The 20920-nt window shown below is 34.1% G+C and overlaps 2 protein-coding genes across 2 annotated transcripts; one reads left to right on the top strand and one right to left on the bottom strand.

Moving 5' to 3' along the window:
• The first annotated feature begins 2252 nt into the window (after positions 1-2252).
• Positions 2253-16555, top strand: LOC21386572 (probable LRR receptor-like serine/threonine-protein kinase At1g56140). The gene is made up of 22 exons (XM_024165664.1): positions 2253-2257; positions 3152-3223; positions 3812-3874; positions 10122-10193; positions 10637-10708; positions 10797-10868; positions 11337-11408; positions 11517-11588; positions 11712-11783; positions 11898-11969; positions 12143-12208; positions 12704-12766; positions 13202-13246; positions 13348-13409; positions 13532-13914; positions 14042-14237; positions 14357-14479; positions 14564-14685; positions 14805-15015; positions 15100-15331; positions 15415-15562; positions 16241-16555. The coding sequence occupies exons 1-22, from the start codon at positions 2253-2255 to the stop codon at positions 16553-16555; spliced, it is 2610 nt and encodes an 869-aa protein (XP_024021432.1).
• A 1601-nt stretch (positions 16556-18156) lies between these two features.
• Positions 18157-19770, bottom strand: LOC112091596 (berberine bridge enzyme-like 15). The gene has a single exon (XM_024165665.1). The coding sequence runs from the start codon at positions 19768-19770 to the stop codon at positions 18157-18159; it is 1614 nt and encodes a 537-aa protein (XP_024021433.1).
• Between the last annotated feature and the right edge of the window lie 1150 nt (positions 19771-20920).

Consider the following 20920-nt stretch of genomic DNA (forward strand, 5'->3'; position numbering starts at 1 on the left):
AACAACAAAACAAAGTTATATATATATATATGTATGTATGTATGTATGTATGTATGTATGTATAATTACCGTGGTGGGAAAAAGAGTGCAACGTTCTATAGGAGTAAATGTGGTCTCCCGGTTTGAGAATCCTCCTATCAACCTTGTTGGAAAAAAACCTGAAATCAGAGGAGGCAAGACGGAAGATAAGTATCAATTTACAGACATATATGCAATTGGCAACCACAAAATCAGAGGAGGCAAGACGGAGGATAAGTATCAAACAACCTGAAATCGATTCTTACCTATCCAACCTCCCGGCACATAAAAGGAAAGTGATCATGCAGTACCTACGACGCACGATTAAAGAAGACAAAGATTTCGATGTCAAACGCCTGTTTTCTCTTCTTGAAGAGCATACTGATCATGGTCAACACAAGAGCGAGGTATGTAATATATGTGTGTACTTATTACAAATTAGTCCTTGAACAGAGACTTTTGATTTGTATACTGATTAGACATTGTGAAACAGACATTTGCAGAATGGGTGACCAAAATATTGGACGTGAAAAAACATGACAGGAATACATCAGAGCTAAAGGCAGAGTTGTGGATATCAAGAAACAGAATTCCTCATGATATAAAGCAGAAGATTATGAGATATGTACGGCTGAGATTGCAAAAAGGCAAAGATGTAGATATCAGCAATCTTCTGCCTATTCTTCCCTTTGCACTTGGAATGTCTGTCAAGAAACACCTTTGCTTCCCTATGTTGAAAAAAGTAAGTCAAATGAGTGTATGTGTTGGCTTTAATTCTACAAATTTTAGCATCAATTTCTAGAGTTCAAAAATAAAACATCAGTTTGGTCCCTTATCTTTTTTTTTTCTTTTCTTTTTTATTAGTCCTTGAGCATAAATTTTTTGATTAGGAGTTTTTGTCCTTAAGCTATTGTTGATTATGTGAGCTGTGTATATGTAGGTGCCAATGCTTCAAAACATGGATGATAACGTATATGAAACGGTCTGCAACTATCTGAAGCCAGTGATCTACAAAGAGAAGAGCTATATCATTCGGAAAGGAGAACCACTAGACTTCATACTCTTCATCACGCAAGGCGTTGTGTGAAAATTTGGAAGTGACACTGATGTTGCTGTGGAGCGATTACTACGGAAAAGAACTTTTGGAATGGCAATTGAACTCGACATCCTACTGCGACTTCCCCATCTGCGTGGCCAACCTCAAGTGCCACATGAAAGTTGAAGGCTTCGCTCTCATCCGAATGAGCCCATGTCCAAGGGCTTGAAGCCATTCGCGGCTGCTTCCTAGCAGCAAGGATTCCGGCGTCTCATGCAGTACAAAAAGGCTAATAAAAACGATCAGCCTCAGCATAAGTATCTACAAATAGATATGCATTGATCATGAGCGCACGAGCAATTGTATTTTGTTACTTGTTACCAAAAATATGAAGTTAACAAAATATAAAGGGTGTTGTTCAGTACTATTCTTGGATGACAATAACTGTGACCCTCTAAGAGGCTTTTTGCCGAGCATCTTGTGAGCAAAAGTGCTCCACAAATTTTACTCTCGCATTACGCCCAAAAAGCATGCAATTTCTTGAAAGCTAAGAAGCACTGTCCATATTCCATAGTTGTCTACTAAAATTCTCTGATCAAATTCTAATACTAGCTTTTAAGTTGGACATTTGTTTTCTGAGGGTAATATTGTCCTTTCACATTTAAATTATTTTTTCTTTTTCAAGAGTGTTATTTTTCAACACTGTCGTTGCGTTGATTTTTCAAATTTATGTCCTTTTTTTAGGTTTGTTGTGAACATGATGCCTCCTTTGTTGTCTATGTCGTTTACATATGACGTCCTTTTGCGAGTTATTATTGTTTTTTAATTCTTTTTTTTAATCATAATGTCTGTTTTTGATCTTCAGAGTGGTTTTTACTTTAATGTTATTATTTGATATTGTTGTCGATTTTAAAAGGTTTTTATTGTTTTTAATTATTATTGTTATTATTATTATTATTAAAAATGAATGACAAGGTATACAGTACTATAATTTTTTTTTTTTTCCCCTTTCTATACATACATGAATTACAGCTTAAATGTACCCGTTCAATACATGATCTTACCTTGTCCAGATGATAACTAAGCTAGTATTAGCTAACTTTCAAACAAACAAATAAATAAATAAGTAAAAAGAAGCTATTAGCGAATCAATGCAAAAGTTATGACACGCAAACTAATTTCATATTTGTACACCTAGATGAGGTAATCAAAATAAATCTAATATAATTCTCATATATATTTATGCCGAGATAATTATTGAGCAATAAATCTCAAATTTACCAGTAAAGCCAAACAATTTTCTTCAATATATATCAGTAAAAGGAAAAAAAAAATCCTCCAGGAACAGTACAGTAGCCCTTTTTCAAATTTTTGCAGATTTTTATATTAGAAAATTCCAAATTAAGTTTCTCAAAAAAAAAAAAAAAATCCAAATTAAGCCGCCTCAGCTGACTTTAGACTTGTAATTATTTGTTAAAAAGAAAACTTACGGATAAATAAGTTGAGAAAAGCATAACCATACATGCATCTCTTTTCTTCTTTTATTTTTTTATTTTTCTTTTTATCTCTGGCTATAGTGTAACCAATACCAATCATCCCTTCTCAGTTCTCTCTCTCTCTCAAAAAAAAAAAAAAAAAAAAAGGAATGCCATATCCTTAGTCAGCATATATACTCGCCATCACGTCAGCATACTGGCCACCAGTATCCTCTGCGGGCCACCGCAACATGACCGTCCGTACCTGTGGTAGGGCAGTTGTAACTTTGGCTGCTGGATGAACAACCCAATCATGTCTCAGAGCAATCGAAAGCCATTTCATCATCAAACCCTGTAGAGAGTGTGGTTCTTTGAAGTACTCCTACCTCGCTGCTTGCTTGGGTCGTTCCCAAAGTTTTCGCAACCTTTTTTTTTTTTTTTTTTTATTGTGATGATTCGCATACGTAGTGGATCACTTTATTCTCTCCCACATAATTATACATTTCTGTATGCAAAAATTAGTATTATAATAATTAGTTCAACGTGTATTTAAATAATGGTTTAAAAGAAAACGGTTCAGGGTACATTTTAGAGTTAAAATTGAATCTTCAAACATATGTAGGAAAATCCTCTTAAATTACTTCACCGGTACTTTGCCACCATTCCTTGGAGATTTGACTGCGCTGCAATATTTGTAAGTATATTTAAAGAAGAAATTGTCCAACTTCGTTTCCCTCGTTTTGTCTTACAAGCTAGAGATCATTTCAACTGAACATTAGCGACTCACAAATAATCTCTATTGGACTATTACCAAAGCAATTAATCTTACACATAAAAAGAGAAATGCTAGTATCACTCTTTCTTTCACTCTTTGTCTCACTTTCTGCATTTATTGTTTGAAACGTGGACTCTATTATCTCATTTTATGTTTAACTAATAATATATCTTATTAATACAGTCCACGTATCAAACAGTGAATGTAGAAAGTGACAAAGAGAGTGACAGAAATAATGATGCTAGCATTCTCAGATATAAAAGGCCTATTTAGCATGTTTTTACTTTTGCTTTTAGACAATAGCAGGAGAGAACTAAAAACCATAAAGTCTTGCAAGAGCATCATGAAGAATAGGATTATCTTTTGAAGACGTGTGAATTACTCAAGTTTTTTAGTTGTTTGAGTTTGTACATAATGCATTGGCCAATGATAAAACATTCTTTGATTCAAAGGCAACATATTTTCAAGTAGATTATTGATGGGCATTTTTTTGTTGGTTCCGTTCAGGGATGTTGGCCACAATACATTTCATGGGACCATTCCGAAGGAGCTAGGAAGCCTTAAGAATTAATTATGCTGTAAGCTATCAGACTTTGTGCATGTTTGGTTTGAGACTTCAAACCACCATGGTTTTGGTTCAAATAATATTTTCTCTCATAAAAAAATTTAAATTTAAAAAGTTCTAATACATGTTTTCTCTTACAAAATTTAAATTTTGATTCAGACCGTCTGGTTTGAACCCTCAAACACTAATATGAAGTCTTTGTTTGCAAATATTAATTTAATGCTATTCCTTTGTTTTTTTTTTTTTTAAATAGGGGAACGTATGTTATCTGAGATATAATTTTCAATCTCTTGATTTGTTAAGTGCATATTTTATCCTAAAACGTATGGAAGACATATCAAAGCCATGTAAGGTTGGATAGAACAAAGAACAGTTAGTATCAAATTTAGAAGTTGTTGCCTCTGCATATAGCTTTATTTTATAGGTTTCATCTAAATTATTCTTTAAATCTTCATGGACGCATTAGGGAAAAAAATCACCCCCAATATTTATTTAAAGTTTGTTTCGATTTTATCTTATGCCCTTCGTTAATGTTGCGATATCATCTACTTTTTTCAAATCACACAAAGTCACCTTTGTGTTTTTCTGATCACACCAGATCACTCATAGTGTCAGATTTAGGCAAAATTGGCTACTAAAAAGACACAATTCCCTGCATAAAACAAAAGGAACTTTTCCGATAAGCCTCTCTACCGGTAGTGCAAGTTTTTTAGCATTGAATCTAGGTAAAATCACATCAGATTAAAAAAATATGTAAAACAGACAATATCTAATACATATCAGACAGTTAAAACGTTAAAAAACTAACGGAAGTTTATTTTTATGGTCTTACCAGAGAAACTCCCTAAACCAAATGATAATTCTCTGAGAGAAATCCAAATGTAGTAACTTTGATCTTCAATTTTTTAATATTTGAGAATAATCAACTTTGATTTTATATTTCACTTACTTCATAGTATGTAAATGGATCATTTCCTATGCATTGACTTGAAATATTATAATATCTGAGTTAAAGAAGAGATCTGAAAAAGAATAGAGTCTAAATTCTATTTGTAACGAGTAAATCCTTTATATAAAAGGCCTTGATATTTATAATCAACTTTATAAGTCTACTTGGGTATTGAGCATTTAGAACATGATTCTTTACAATCTTTGATTGCTAAACCTACGAAATGAAAAGGAAATTAGTGAATTTTTATTTTATTCATATACGTGTGGATGTGGATAACATACGATTATTTTAAATGCATCTATTTAGTTTGTTTGATTCGTGCTTGAGTTGATAATGTAAAATTATCATGTCCAATTCTTTCGGGGGATGGATCTAAAATAATTCATCTATCCTAACAATAAAAACCCCTAACTCAAACAATCTCGTATTAAGAGTGAAATACTTTTGTACTTTCAATTATATATAAACAAAAATAAGGATTATTTTTACTATTGCTTCTAAATTTTGAGATAATTCCTTGTAACGCCCCAACGTTAAATCGGTCTAAGGCCGAATTTAGCGAGATTGTGCTACTTAAAGCATACTTTTTATACTTAAAACAATGTCATTTTTAAGATGCGGAAACTTGTGGTTGATTTCATCACAAACTGTTTGTAAAGGTTTTTGAACAAAATGAGTCAATATGCAAAATAATTACAACTACAAATTTTAGACATTAAACAGTTATTCAAAAGTGACATGGTAACGAAAAAATATTTTGGGCCCATCTATTGTGTGGAAGTAAATATAAGCAAGATGCCAGATGTAGAACTTGGAGTACTCTTGCTTTTGTTTCCCTTTTGCTGCAGTTGTTCTTGGTTTCCATTGGCCATTCTTAGCGGCATAAGCAACTTTATTCTCTAATTCTTGTCTCTTAATACCCTTCTAAGATATCATAGCCAATTTAACTGCTTCGCTGAACGACTGAGGCCTCGACATGCTCACATCCTTATAGATAGCTGCATTCAAACCCTTAATGAAGAAGTTCATCTTTTTCACGTCATTACCTACTATTCATGGAACAAATCTTGAAAGTCCTTCAAATTTGGTGACATAGTCATCAACAGTCATAGTACCCTATATTAATCCCACAAACTCAGCCACTTTACTTTTCTTTACTTGCTCAGTTAAGTACTTGTTGTAAAATAGTTCTTTGAAACCATTCCATGTAAGGTTGGTAGCAGCTAGAGTCAACTTAAGAGATGCCCACCAATGCCTAGCATTATTCTTTAGCAATTGAATAGCACATGAAACTCGTTGAGCATCTTCCATAACTATGTAGTCAAAGATACTTTCTATAAAATTGATCCACTCTTCAGCAATTAGTGGATCGGGTCCACCATGAAAATCATCAGGACGCTGCTTCCTAAAACGCTCATAAAAAGGTTTTAAATTATCTTGTCTTTGCTGTCAAGGGGGAGGTGGAGGCTAATTTGCATGTTGGGCTCCTTGTTGTGCCATCATGTTATGAAACTGCTCTGTTTGTTGCTGAAACTGTTTAGCTTGTATTTGCATTTGTTGTCTCATAAACTCATTTTGTTGTCTCTGTTGATCAGCCTGTTGCTGAATTAATGCAGTTAATCCAGCAAATATTTGAGCTATGTCGACATTCGGGGGATCTCTAGCATATCTTCTAGGAGGCATTATGCTATAACACCTCATTCTAACCTTTAGGTCAAAAAGATATTAATCTATACATTGAAAATCATAAACATTATTGATTGGTTGAGTTTCTTATCCAACCACTTGTCTATATGTACTTCAATGTCTTCAGAAATATAAAACACTGGGCTCTGATGCCAAAACTGTAATGCTCCCAATGCTAAACTGGTCTAAGGCCGAATTTAGCGAGGCGGTGCTACTTAAAACATACTTTCTATACTTAAAAAAATGTCATTTTTAAGATGCAGAAACTTGTGGTTGATTTCATCACAAAATTTTCGTAAAGGTTTTTGAACAAAATGAGTCAGTGCGCAAAATGATTACAACCATAAATCTTAGACATTAAACAGTTATTCAAAAGCGACATAGTAACAAAAAAACATTTTGGGTCCATCTATTGTTTAGAAGTACATATAAGCATGATGCCAGATGTAGGACTTGGAGTACTCAGCCAATCCTGAAAATTATTTTTTTTATTCTTCAGTAACAACAACATCATATACATCACAAGGTAAAATTAATAAGCAAAAACTCAGTAAGTAGATTTCAAATAAAGTAAGTATCTAAAATCTCCATGGCTGAAATCTCTTTGTTAAACATTATTCATAAAATTTCATACTTATTCTTAGTTTAGGTATGATATAGAACTTCAGTTCTAAGTAAGCCTTTCTATACATGACATTCTCTAATTTTGGCCAATTCTCTTCTCTTAAACACTAAGTGGGATTTTTAGAATCTCTTTCTCTTGTGATCAACAAGTGACTTCCCACTAACATTTTTCTCTAGTTGTCTTAAAGAGACAGTTATTCTAATTTGGGGCACCGGTTCCTCGCACCCTTGCTTACCGAGCCTCTCATCCATATACCATACCATAAAATCTCTTAAAACGTAAAAACATAAAAGCAAATATCATAATCTCTTTCAAAATAATTAATCATGGATATCTTTGAACATAATCATATAAGAATTTCATAAGAGAATAAATTTGCATAAATTACAATTCTGAATAAGTTATTTCGTCAAATAGGTCTTATGATGCAGTATGGAAAATGCTTTAACTCTACTTACTTGAATTTCGATCACCACTTTGCAAGCACAAATTAGCTGGTTGTGGGGAGCCTTCAATGTGCTAATTAACCTTTAAAAACATAGCTTTCAAAAATCACCTTCATATAATCATTTAACAAAACACATAACTGCGCATTGTTACGAAAATATTCATAACCAATTCATCAAAACTTAAAATATTATGAGACCAGTGGCAAATAAAAGTAGACTCAAAACCCTCTTTTTAGAGCTAATAAGTGATAAGTTTCAGATTTTTTAAACTAACCAAAAACAGCCCGAAATCCGGATTGAAGTAAAATCTCATCATAAAAATAACATCTTTTTAGTTGAACTTATAAAATTCATAACTAAATGTAGAAAACTCCGTTTAGAGTGGTTCAAAAACTCTCGTAAAACTTGAGATGTATAGTTTAATAAAAAAATATATAATAGTCAAAATCATAAATATATATAGCATGAAAACAAAATCTACATAAGCTGTACAGAGGACTTATATTTGAACATTTCATCATACCTAGCATGCAAATCTTAATTTTCAAGACCCACTCTCAAATACATGAATCATCATCCTAATAAATGTTTATCTTCAAATAATCATCAAAAATATCAAGCTAAAATCATTAATTTCACCTATAAACTAATATTTAAACCAAAACCTCAACAAACTCATTTTTAAGGGTCTACAACCAACATGCATGATAAGCCACATCAAAAATCTAGATCTTAAGTAGGATTTTAACATCTTAATCTTTAAAATCTTAGTTTCTAACTTAAGAAAGAAGTTATCTCAAAGAAAAACTCGTTCCAAAGTGAATAGAAGCTCAAAACCTTGATAGTTTTTTTTTTTTTTTTTTTGGAACTACGTTGAAAAACGAGTTGAAATGGGCTGGCTGAGTTTTTAGGTCATTCTCTCTTGAAAACCTAGGTTTGATTCTGAGTTTTGGGTGAGAAAAGGAGTGAGAAGAGAGAAGAAAATGCTACGGTTGGTGTTCGAGGGGGGTTTTTTTTTTGTTGAAATAGACCCAAAAATGAAGTCTAAACTTGATAGAAACCAAGCAAAAGTAGTGTGACCTTATAGTACAACAAGTGTCTAGATTTTTCTAAGCCTCTAACAATTGTCATAACCTCATAAAATCAGCTCTAAAGTCTATATTTTTCTTCTTCAATTAGGTGCTTAAAGTTCACTCAATTTGCTAACATAGCCTTCTCCCACAAAAACTCAAAATAGCAACTTAGTCCTTAACACATTTACATAAAATCATATAATAAAAATATAAAATAATAATTCATCATTAAATCAATCATAATAGAGGTAAAATATCATATTAAATAATCATAATAAATATCATTTTTTGCTTCATAAGTTTAGCACATTGAGTTTTCACATCGAGCTAGTTGCACTGCACATTAAAAACTTAATTAGCAAAGCTATAAGCTTAATAAAATCATATGATAGCTATAATAATAAAATATAATGCCAACAAATAACTTTGTGATAAATGGTAAATGTGGTGCATGATTTAATTTACTAAATTTATTTATTATTGGCTTAAGGCTTAATTAAATCTCGGGTATTACATTCCCAATCTGACGCCCAAACTTTAAAAATTCTCTTTTTAATCCCGAATTTTGAATTTGTCCTACTTATTCCCATTTGATAAAGTTTTTGTTAAAAATGGACGGAAAAAATGTAGTAGTGTGATTATATGGTTTTTTTGTTAGAATTTTTATTAAAGACAAATATAAAATGACCTCATAACCACTTATAACAGAAAATTTAACAAAGAGATTAAGTGAGACTAATTTAATATTTAAAGAGTAAAATTAGAGTTTTTAAAGTTCAGGAGATAAATTGGCAAACCCCAAAATTCAGAAGCTACCGTTGAGATTAACCCAAAATTTGAAATGACACTGAATTAAAATGTAGTAAGTTTCAAATATTCCGAATGCAAACTAAACTTGAAAGCCTTCGGGAGCTTGTTACAAGATATATGAGCAATGATTTATGAAATCATGAGAGCTGTATAACTTACCTAGTTTGCAAAATATGACTAGAATGTGTGTTGCCAAAAAACACAGTGCTGTTCCAGCACTTTAACCATTACTTATTGTTATGACTAGAATGTGTGTTGCCAACACATTTAGTTTGCTTAAATTTTGTTAGGTTGTGTGATATAGTTTTGATGTTACTTAACGATTACTTATTGTTATGACTTGGGTATTTACTGACTTGTAAGCTTTGACTTTGATGTTACTTAATGATGAGTTTTTGGTTAATTAGAATTTTTTACCATTAGCATTCTATGCAAACAACATCAAAGACTACTCATTGTAATCCCTGCCAGTGCGAATGACTGCTTTCGTACAGTCAATACTTTTTTAGAGTCATTATCATCACCATTCCCTGAATTATGAGTATTGTATCACTTTGGTTCCTTTGTTTTTTTTTTGTTTTTTTTTTTTTGCTTGACAGATTACTCCTAATTAAATGCTTTTCATATAGTCATATATCTTTAATATATGTTTTTCAGCGCTGTGGGATCAAATAATTTATCTGGATCACTCCCCCCAGAACTTGGTAACTTGCTCAACCTTGAGCTAATGTAAGTCTGTTTCATTATTACAAAGTGCCTCTACCAATTTATAAGTTTTCTTAGTTATTGTAGCTTTGATGTAGAGTTTCTAGTATGAAAATCTTAGCCAGGATTTGACATCTATGAGTTGAATATACTTGCAGCCAACTAATATTGAAGGTGTTCTACAGAGGCTTCACTATTTAATAGGCCAATTTATGTGTGTTTTAATAGGAAGGCCAATGTCATTGCTTTCTGCAATTAGATGCTTTTTAATTATGAAACTGAAATTATATCTTTTAAGGTTCAATTTGAAGTTTTATACAATAATGTCGATGCTAAAAGGTGTTCCAAACTTGAGTGGTTAAAAGTATTTGTTCACTCCAAATCCACTTCACCTTAAGCATCATTCTAGTAAGCTATTCTGTGCTAATGTCTTGAAAACCACATTCATCTCAATTTTGTTTGTGCAGTTACATCGACAGTTCTGGAATAAGCGGTGAAATTCCATCCGAATTTAGTAATCTTCGAAAAGTGCGAGTCTTGTAAGGAATGCAATTCGACTACTTTCATATGCTAAAAGACTAATTTGGCTGCACTTGTCTTAGCTATATATATGTTGTCAAATATCAGGGATGCTTTGGACACTCCTTTTTCAGGGAAGATACCAGACTTCATTGGCAACTGGACAAAGTTAACAAATTTGTGAGTATAGGAAATCTCTGATCATGTAGATAGACCAGAACTTATGTGATGAGATTTTAGGATCTGTTTGTTACGCTGGTTCAAACTTTAGAGTTTTTAAACTTTTTCGTTGGATCTGTAAAATTTGAACTGTGCGGTTTATATTGCAATCCGAACTGGCGTTTGAATATGTAATTAAAGTGTAAATTCGAACAAAGAATAAAATCCGAATTTTGCTTAGATACGTCTTGAAAACATCAGTTTGAGAGAGTAAACCGGAACTGATATTTCGGTTAGGATTCCTTGGATATAAGGGAGTAAATCCGTAAATTGCCAATTTAGGCCGGTTCTAAAGGAGCTCCACAGTCCAAATTGATGTACCAAATTAGTCTACCAAACATCAATTAAAGCCGGTTCTAAATCAGCTCCAGTGTATGAACCTATGCACCAAACAGCCCCTTAGTTTCACAAGTCTCAAATGTTTTGTAGGACTTTACAAGGTAACTCTCTTGAAGGTCCCATACCATCCAGTTTTTCTCAGTTGACCTCATTGGAATCCCTGTAAGTATGTAGAGAGATAGGAAAATTTCTCTTATTGATCTGTCTTCCCAGTTCCCCTGTAGGAACAAGACTAAATATTAATTTTATTTGTTCCTAATTCATATGCAGGCGAATTGGCGATTTATACACCGGAAGTTCTACCCTTGATTTTGTTCAAAATTGGGAGAACTTAACTGAGTTGTAAGTAAAGAACTCCTTGATTCCATGTCAGATGTACATCATCTTATTTTCTGTAGTATACTTTCTCATGCATTTATCCTCCTAACCATTTAACTTACTGCTAGTTTTCTTTTCTTCCGACAGAATTCTAAGAAATGCATTGGTTTCTGGTCCCATACCACCTCCTATTACCGAACTCCGACGTCTAAAAACGCTGTATGTTCTCATAGAGAAATAAACACAAGTCGCAAGGGCACGCCGCTTAGTAAAAAAAATACAGTTGTCATTATATTTGTTACTTGTTTAACTTTTTTTCATGGATATATGCAGGGATTTGAGTTTCAATAGGTTAACAGGAACGATTCCTAGTTTGCTGTTCAACCTGAGTAATCTGACATACTTGTAAATAAGATTACTGCTTTCATTATAATCTCTTAGATTTCTTTTCTTCAACCAGATTCAAAGGTCGAAACCTAAGAGCTTCCTCAAATTAAACTGATCACCTCTTTTGTTCTTGTCCTTTTAACTTTTCCGGTGGCTTGGTTTTGACCTTATGCTACTACTGAAATGGCCAGATTTCTTGGAAACAATAGCCTATCTGGATCCCTTCCCGATGAATGGAGTCCCAATCTTGATAATATGTAAGTTCTTGTATGTATATTATGACGAGTCAACTGCTTTAATATTCATAGAACATAACAATATTACTGAATCCAAGAAGCGATTATGTCGTATTTAAGGGACTAAAGTACTTTTTTCCTATAGAAAAGGATATAAACTTTATAGCTTCCATTTCGCTTATTTGGATACTTGGGCCAGGACTACTTACTTATGGCATTGAAATGTGATTTAAAAGAGACCTGGTTTGAAGAAGACGAATAAGGAAAGGAATTCAAGCTTCTGTTCAAGTCCTCTTTACTTCGCTATTAGGAATTAGAATTACCTTAATTACACTATTTGGTTAGTAAACGTGAACCTTAGTTGCTAACTAATAAAGCTGCTAACAGAAACCTCGATGGTGTTATTCTGTAAAGAACATGCGGTAGAGTACATAAACGGATTGATTTTTTATTTTTTATTTTTTCTGCACCATATAATATCTACTTACTCATGGTTGGACACTTTTTTATGTGCAGAGATTTGTCATACAATTTCCTGTCGGGACGCTTGCCACGATGGGTCGGCTCGCTATCGCACTTGTATGTCTTCTTTCAAATTTTACCTCCTTGTTATAAATATTCAAAGATTCTTCTCCATGCCTCACAATGCGTTTGGTTGGAGGGAGAGATGGAGGGAGTAAGACGGGTGGAAGGAGAGAGGTGGAGGGAGAGGACCAAGTCCGTATTTGGTTGGAAGGAAGAGAGGAAGAGGACATTATAGTAAAATAATAATAACATATTGTATAAATAAATAATATAGTAATTAACCAAATAACTATCATCTTTTAACATATTGTAGTCCTCTTTTTCTATCTTCTCCGTCCTTCTAACTCTTTCCATCCTTCCTCCTCTCCATCCCTCTAGGGTCCAACCAAACGGAGCCGTAAAGTGTACGGGTGTGCATATTTTTGCATGATTATCACCGCTTCAGTTTTTTGCAATAGTAATTAGATTTTTTCTTCCCCTTTTTGGAAGGAACTTAGTGGCTAACAACTTCACATTGGATAACTCAAGCAGAGCGTGAGTGGAAGACTCCTGCAAATGACAACTTTTTTTTTCCCCCCCTAAACAAATGTCTCTTACCTTTCGAAGAAGTAACTGTTGTTGTTGTTTGTTTGCAGAGTTCTTTCTGACCTGTACTGTCTTCAAAGAAACTTTTCATGCAATAGAAATCCCCCCCTCCGTAAATTACTTTTTATTTGACAAATTATTCGTGAAAATTCATTTATGAATTGAAGTGAAAACTATTGCATTGTTCTCTCATGTAACATCAATCATAATACTTTTTTCTAATGAAAAATTCAGATACAAGCTTCGCAATCAAGTGTGGTGGACCTCAGTTTAAAGGACATGATGGCACAGTGTATGAAGCTGACGAGTTTGTTCTTGGGCCGGCCAAGTTTTATGTAATAAATGAGATGTGGGCAGTCAGCAAGGTGGGTTTGTTTGCTGACAAAAGAGGTGATCTAGATCTCGAAAGCACGAAGGCAGAAGTTACTGGCAGCAATGAGAACCCAGTGCTTTTCCAAACAGCAAGGATGACCCCAGGATCACTAAGATACTATGGTCTTGGCCTTGTGAATGGAAATTACACTATAACCTTGCACTTTGCAGAAATTGGTTTTCCAAATCGGGACTCAGAGACGTGGCCAGGCCTTGCAAGACGCGTATTTGATATTTATATTCAGGTAAATAAATGGTAAATTACACCAAAAGGAAGTTATGGTACCGTGCATTACAAGTTAGAATCAACTGCAGAGAGCAAAGATTTTCCCATACAGTTTTTGAACCACTTATTCATCATTTTCTTTTCAGGGACGTCTAGAACAAAAAGACTTTGAAATTGCAAAGGAAGCTGGTGGGGTAGAGAAAGCAAAAGTGAAGAACTTCACTGTCACCGTTTCGGAGAACTATCTTGAAATCCATTTGTTTTGGGCTGGTAAGGGAACCTGCTGTATACCGAGGCATGGTTACTACGGTCCATTGATAGCGGCTCTTCATGCTAGTTCAGGTAATATTTGTACAAAGTTGTATCTATATTATGATGGTTTAACATGCTTCATTTCTCCTATTTCTACTGAAAAATTTTACTTTTTTATTGCTCAGATCATTTAACACATATTCAAGGAGACAAGAACAACAACACAGGGTTGATTATAGGTATTACGGTCCCTGTTGTGGTTGTTGTGGGTCTTATGTTGGTACTAATAGTACTTTATTTTCGGCGAAAATCAAACAATGAGGATGAGGAAGGTAAAAGCATTCAAATAAATTAAAGTTCTAGTCTTGTCATAATCTCAGTATTTTTATATGTTATATTCTGGCTTAAATATGTAGGACTTCTTGGAATAGGCTGCCACAACGCCGATGCTTTTAGTTACTCTGAACTACAAGCTGCCACAGGAGACTTCGCATCTTCAAATAAGCTAGGAGACGGTGGATTTGGCCGTGTTTATAAGGTCGATTGAGATGATCAAACATAGTTTTCTGCTTGAAAATAATAGCTCCAAGTATGCATAATGACTTTATTTCACATTTAGCTTTCCTTTCTTTGTATTGAAATGTCTTACTCTTATAGGGTACGCTTTCTGATGGGAGAGAAGTAGCCGTTAAGCAACTTTCAGTAGGATCTCATCATGCAAATGAACAATTTGTATCCGAAATTGTCACAATATCTGTCGTGCAACATCGCAATCTAGTGAAACTGTATGGATTCTGCATCGAGGGAAATCGACGCATCCTAGTTTACGAGTACCTTAAAAACAAAAGTCTTGATCAAGCACTATTTGGTATATACAAATCTATTGAGTACGTTACATTTACAAGTTGAATCCCAGAGAACAAAGTATCACTCCGCACGTTGACGACTGCAGGAAAGAATGACTTGCACCTGGACTGGAAGACCCGCTTCAATATATGCTTGGGAACAGCAAGAGGACTTGCTTATCTTCATGAGGAATCCAGACCAAGGATTGTGCATCGAGACGTTAAAGCTAGTAATATTTTGCTTGATGAACAACTTTGTCCCAAAATATCAGATTTTGGTTTGGCAAAGCTCTATGATGACAATAAAACCCACATGAGCACACGAGTTGCAGGGACAATGTAAGTTTTTTAACCAATTCTTGCCTTAACATCTCAGTTACCTTATGGTTATGGAACTGAATTAACATTTTGTGATGTTGTAGAGGTTATTTGGCTCCAGAATATGCATTGCGTGGCCATTTGACAGAGAAGGCTGATGTTTTTGGATTCGGTATCGTTGCTTTGGAGGTTGTTAGTGGACGACCAAACTTCTATACCCAGGACAATGAAAAGATTTATCTCCTTGAACGGGTACGAAACATAGCATGTCATACTTTTTAGTGGCGGAGTTAGAAAGTTTTTCTTACTTTACCCTTTAAAAATTATATAATTTGCTATGTGAATTTTAAATTAGTTTCACTTAGCCTCGTCTTTTATAATTTTCTTTAAAATTGAATGAAAAGAACCATGTGATCTTATTTAACACTCCATTTTTCTATAAATTTTAAAAGAAAGGTTTAAGTGGGATTAATTCAAAATTTAAGTACGAATTGAGAGTTTTTAAAATTTAAGAGGGTAAAGTAGAAATGACTTTAAAGTTAAGGGAACACTGTTGTATTTTAATCTTAAAAAATATAAGCGACTTTATTTTATAGAGACAGTTATACATTCCTTTCATTAAGATTAAATGCGCGATTTATTTTTTAATTTTTAAGAATTTGGTAAAACTTGATATATCAAAAATCTTGTTTTTTTTTTTTTTTTGCTCTTTTCACTATTTCTAAATACCTCAGCCATAATATCGAATTTTACCATAATGGAGAATGCTTTTTTTACATAATAACCAACAAATTTTGTTTTGACATAAAAATTTGGTATTGGATTATAGATACTCTTATATCCGTCAAAACCAAGCATATTGCAGGTTTTAGGAAGTAACCAAGAGAGTTTATTAATCAATCCTGCTGTAAACTACTTGGATTTTCACAGGCGTGGAGTTTACATGAAAATAACGAAAGTTTGGATCTCATGGTGGATCCATCCTTGGCGGATCTTGATGAAAGGGAAGCCGTCAGATTGATAAGAGTGGCTCTTCTGTGCACTCAAGCCTCGCCCACGATGCGGCCGCCAATGTCACGTGTCGTCGGAATGCTTGCCGGAGACATTGATTTAATAGACACTGCTAGATCAAAGCCAACTTATCTTAGCGATTTGGATTTTGAAGATAAAACTAGTAGCAGCCGTTTTACTCAAAATGATATTACCTCCTCCATTGCAGCTAACCCCAGTAGCGATTTTGTTTAATTAGGGATCAATTAGTGCTTTTTTCTCGTTCTATTTCACAACAAACTCAGGTTTGCTCCTCTCTAGAATAACTAGCTAGCTCTTATCGCATATTGTTTTTCTGCAAGACATTTTACTCGCTCACGGCGGTATATGTTGGGTTTTTTGTGTTGGCAATGTATTGTAAACATTCAAAAAAACAGGTACAAACAGTTCATGGAGATTCTATTTCTGGTTATTTTCGCCAGATTTGGAATGATTTTGTCTTGTGATTCTAGCAGATATCGGATGGAGGTTGTTTATGGCAAGTATTTTTGATTGATTGCTGCAGTGGGGATGATTATTGTCGTTTTGAGAACAGGTCGGACTTTTGTTTTGGGGGCGTGTATCATTCTGAAAAAGCTGCTCATGAGTGTGTGAGTTTTTGAGAGAAACTTCTTGAGAAAAAGTCTCAGCATGTGAGCCCTTGAAAAAGTGAGTGCAAAAGTGTGTTCTTTAAGAGGAGAACGTATTGTTTTTGGGAAAAAGTCTGTCAATCAAAGGGAGTTTATTTGCAGTTTCAAAGACGAGTGGTGCCCGCTGAACAATGCCACTTAGAAGATTCTTCACAGTGGTGACATCATTAAGGAGGGAGTCTTGGAGTGTGTAAAACCAACTGGTGTTTTGTAATATTTTAATCTTAGTAGATTGTTTATTGTCTGGGTGTGTGTGCACCGAATCACGATACTATTTTCTAGTGTTTTTTAGTTTTCTAGCATTATTTTCTGCAGGCTTAGTTATTTGTTGTTCAATCTAGAAATAACTATTAATCACCAGTGTTATTGAAAGTGTTGTAACACTCTTTATAACACCTGCCGTAAAAAATAAACCTTACAGTATATATGTATCATATTTATGCAAGGATACGTATGTGGCATCATACTTACGTTCATTTTATTTAATTATATGCTTACGGCATTGTTTCAATATGATTTTGAATCTTTGATGATTTCCAATTACCACTATATCTTTCTTGATTAGTTCTTTTTTTTTTGGCAGATTCTGTGGAATGAATTAGAGCATACTTATGCTCTAAAGGCCTATTGATTTCGCTTGTTCTAATTGAGAATTTGAGCTGAAAAGTAGATTTATGTGAGAGAAAATACCATAGTAAAACATTTAAGTTATGATTTGAATGGTGAAACGGATGAAGTCATAATAGTATATGCGTTTCTTTCACATAGATGAGTTCATACTAGAAGAATAATGTTTGCTATCTTGAACTCTGGACTTCTTGTCTCACAATTTGGGGCGGGCGAGAACCGGGGCCAGTCCTTTGGGATTATAATACAGATACATACACACTATATAAGCATTAAATAAATAAGAAGATAGGGAAAACAAATTTCACGAGTCTCGCTTTAACTAACATGGCAATGAGTGACAAAATTTGGCAGAACGAGAACATCCGTACTTATTATATGCTGAAACAGATAGATAGCTAATGAAGTGTACGACAAAAATTGAAACCACAAACAACAATTAACTTGCTTATAACCAAACAAACATAACATCTTGAAAAAATTGTTTATAGCTGAATTATTTTCTACACACACACACACACACATATATATATATATATATTAAGATTCCATGACAGGAATGCTTTGTTCGTTCCTGAAAAAATTGCAAGGATCAACTTTGGTTTTGACACTAACAAGTCTCTTAAAATTATGCTTGAAATACTTGACCCCCCAAGTAGACGCTTTTGAATAGCTTGTATTACCAATATCATTCTTGCCAATGTCAATGTCTCTGTAGTTGAGATAAGCAGCTCTTGGAGACTTTGAAACATAGGCTTCCATATAACTATAAAACCTTCTCATCCATCCTATATGATTTGCAGTTTCGTTATCTTCACTCCAATAAACTAAGTACTGAATTCCGTACAAATTCCCATTTCTATGTGGGAAAGCTATTTCGCTATCCGAAATCTCACTCATCCTTCCACCATAAGGTGTCCAAATCAAAACCGATCCCTCATCTTCAATATGTCTCTTCCATATAACTTCTAAACTAGCTTCTGAAATGGCTTCTTTCACGTAATCTGATTTGGCTTTGAAGAAACCGGCCGTCATATTTCTGTTGAGCAAAACCTCTAGAGGATCATCGGTCGAAAACCCCGCAAAATAAAGAACAGATTGAATCCAACTCATCTCTGTGCAGTTGCTAATTTCCAAGCCTAGTTCTGGGAAGCTTTCCTCCAATAAAGAGACGAGCTTCTGAGCTGTTCCGAGAAACAACGACGTGAATGAAACCTTAATGGTTTTCCGGTTGATTTCGTTTGTACTTGCCACTCCGGTCGTAGCGTGAAGAAAGAGGTCTTCATGGATGCGATTGGCGGTCCTTTGCCATTTATGGAAGAGCTTGGTTGCACCTTCTTCAAGTGTCTTTTGGATGTGAAATATGCTAACAGTTGGAGGAACGCGAACCAACTTGACTTTCCATGAAAGAATGACTCCAAAGCTCGACCCTCCGCCACCTCTAATGGCCCAAAAAAGATCTTCCCCCATTGACTTTCTATCAAGAATTTCTCCCTTAACGTTGACAATTATCGCATCGATAATATTATCCGCTGCTAAACCATATTTTCTGAATATTGTTCCGAAACCACCTCCACTAAATTGTCCTCCAACTCCTACTGTGGGGCACGACCCCGCCGGGAATCCATGAACTCCGCTTTTTTCGGCGATTTTGTAGTACAACTCTCCAACAGATGCACCAGCCTGGACAAAAGCGACTTCTTTCTCTATGTCTACTTTAATGGAACGAAAATTGTTTAGATCGATGATCATGAAAGGAGAGAAATGATCGGAGACATAAGATAAGCCTTCGTAGTCGTGTCCCCCGCTTCGAACCCTGATTTGGATATCGTTTTGCGTGGAGCAAACTACTGCTGCTTGGACGTGGGATTCGTGGAACGGGGTGAGAATGATTTCGGGTTTTAACCGCGACGGCGTTTTTAAAAATCTTCTGTTCCTGATAGAAGATTGTGAGACTGAGGAGTAAGATGAGCTGTTTTTAGTTAGAATTATCTCCGAAAAAATTGGGACCATTTTAGAGTTGTGTTTTAGATGAGGAGAGAAACATTTAAGGAAACTTTTGGTAGAGAATGATTTAGAGGCTGGAGAGCAAATGATGACGATGGATAAGATAATATTCAAGAATATGTGAAGTTTCAAGTTCAAACCCGCCATTTTAAATTTCTCTACGTCAAAGTAGTCATGAAAAGTTTTCTATTTATATATTGGGTGATGAGAGTATAGAACTCTATGAGACAGAGTAGGAGCGTTGATGCTATTAAAGATTCTTGCCATTCGGCAATAGTCATATTTGGGGTTAAAAGTTGTTAAGACTGTTGTATATCAGTTGTCAGTTTAAGCAAAAATAAAAAATAAAAACAAAAAATAAATTATCAGTTTTTCTGCTAATAAAGTTGAATGCAGTTTTCACCTTAAATTGTCATTGGCCTCTTGAAATAATGTTGATTCTTCTGGATCTTAGAATATAACCGCCGACCCCTTCCCTTATCTTATTTGCATGGTTTTTTCTTGTGTATTCTTCATGACAATGACTAGAAAACTAGAATTTTAGGTAGCAACCGGCAGTATTTTTATATTTTCATAAAGTCACAATTTTGTTTGTTTCTTCGTACTCTTGAATTTAACTTTCATGTTATCTTTATTTGCTCGTAAGCTATCTTTAGATGCCTAGTACATGTACTTTCTGATATATATATATATACATATATATATTCTGACTCTTTTTCCCCCTTTTTCTTGGCTACAACGTAGCTTTATATGTAGGTTGCTATATCAAATTTGGTTTCATGAGTAAGCAACTAAAATCTATTATGTTTAAGGACAAATAAAGGAATGACAAAAATGAAGAAATACGAACACAATTTTTTATTATTCCATTTTATTTAAAAGTGTAATGAAGCAAGTTATTATGTTTTAATTTTTGTTTTTATTGATGTCTTTCATCTTTGGTGGTTTTTACTTGTAATTTTCCTGTTTTATCTTATTTGGAGCGTAAGAAAAAATGGACAAATAAGTAATGTTGTATTTGGTGGCTGAAGGTGACTTCCAAACACTAATTTTCTTTTCCACTCACGCCCTTTTTCTTACTCTGTTTTAACTTTATTGTTTGTTTTGGTTTTTATGTTATTCATCTCTTCCACTTTCTTTTACTTGTAGCTTAAGAAAAAATTGTCAGAATAACATTTTACTGTAATTGTATTGAGCTTATAGATCTATTGGCATCTATAAGTTTGTCTCAAATTATTTGGGGAAATTCTGTAATAGGTAAAACGAAAAAAAAAAAAAAAAAGGCCTAACATATTTT

The sequence above is a fragment of the Morus notabilis genome, unplaced genomic scaffold (assembly GCF_000414095.1).
Source record: "Morus notabilis unplaced genomic scaffold, ASM41409v2 Scaffold2196, whole genome shotgun sequence".
NCBI lineage: Eukaryota > Viridiplantae > Streptophyta > Magnoliopsida > Rosales > Moraceae > Morus > Morus notabilis.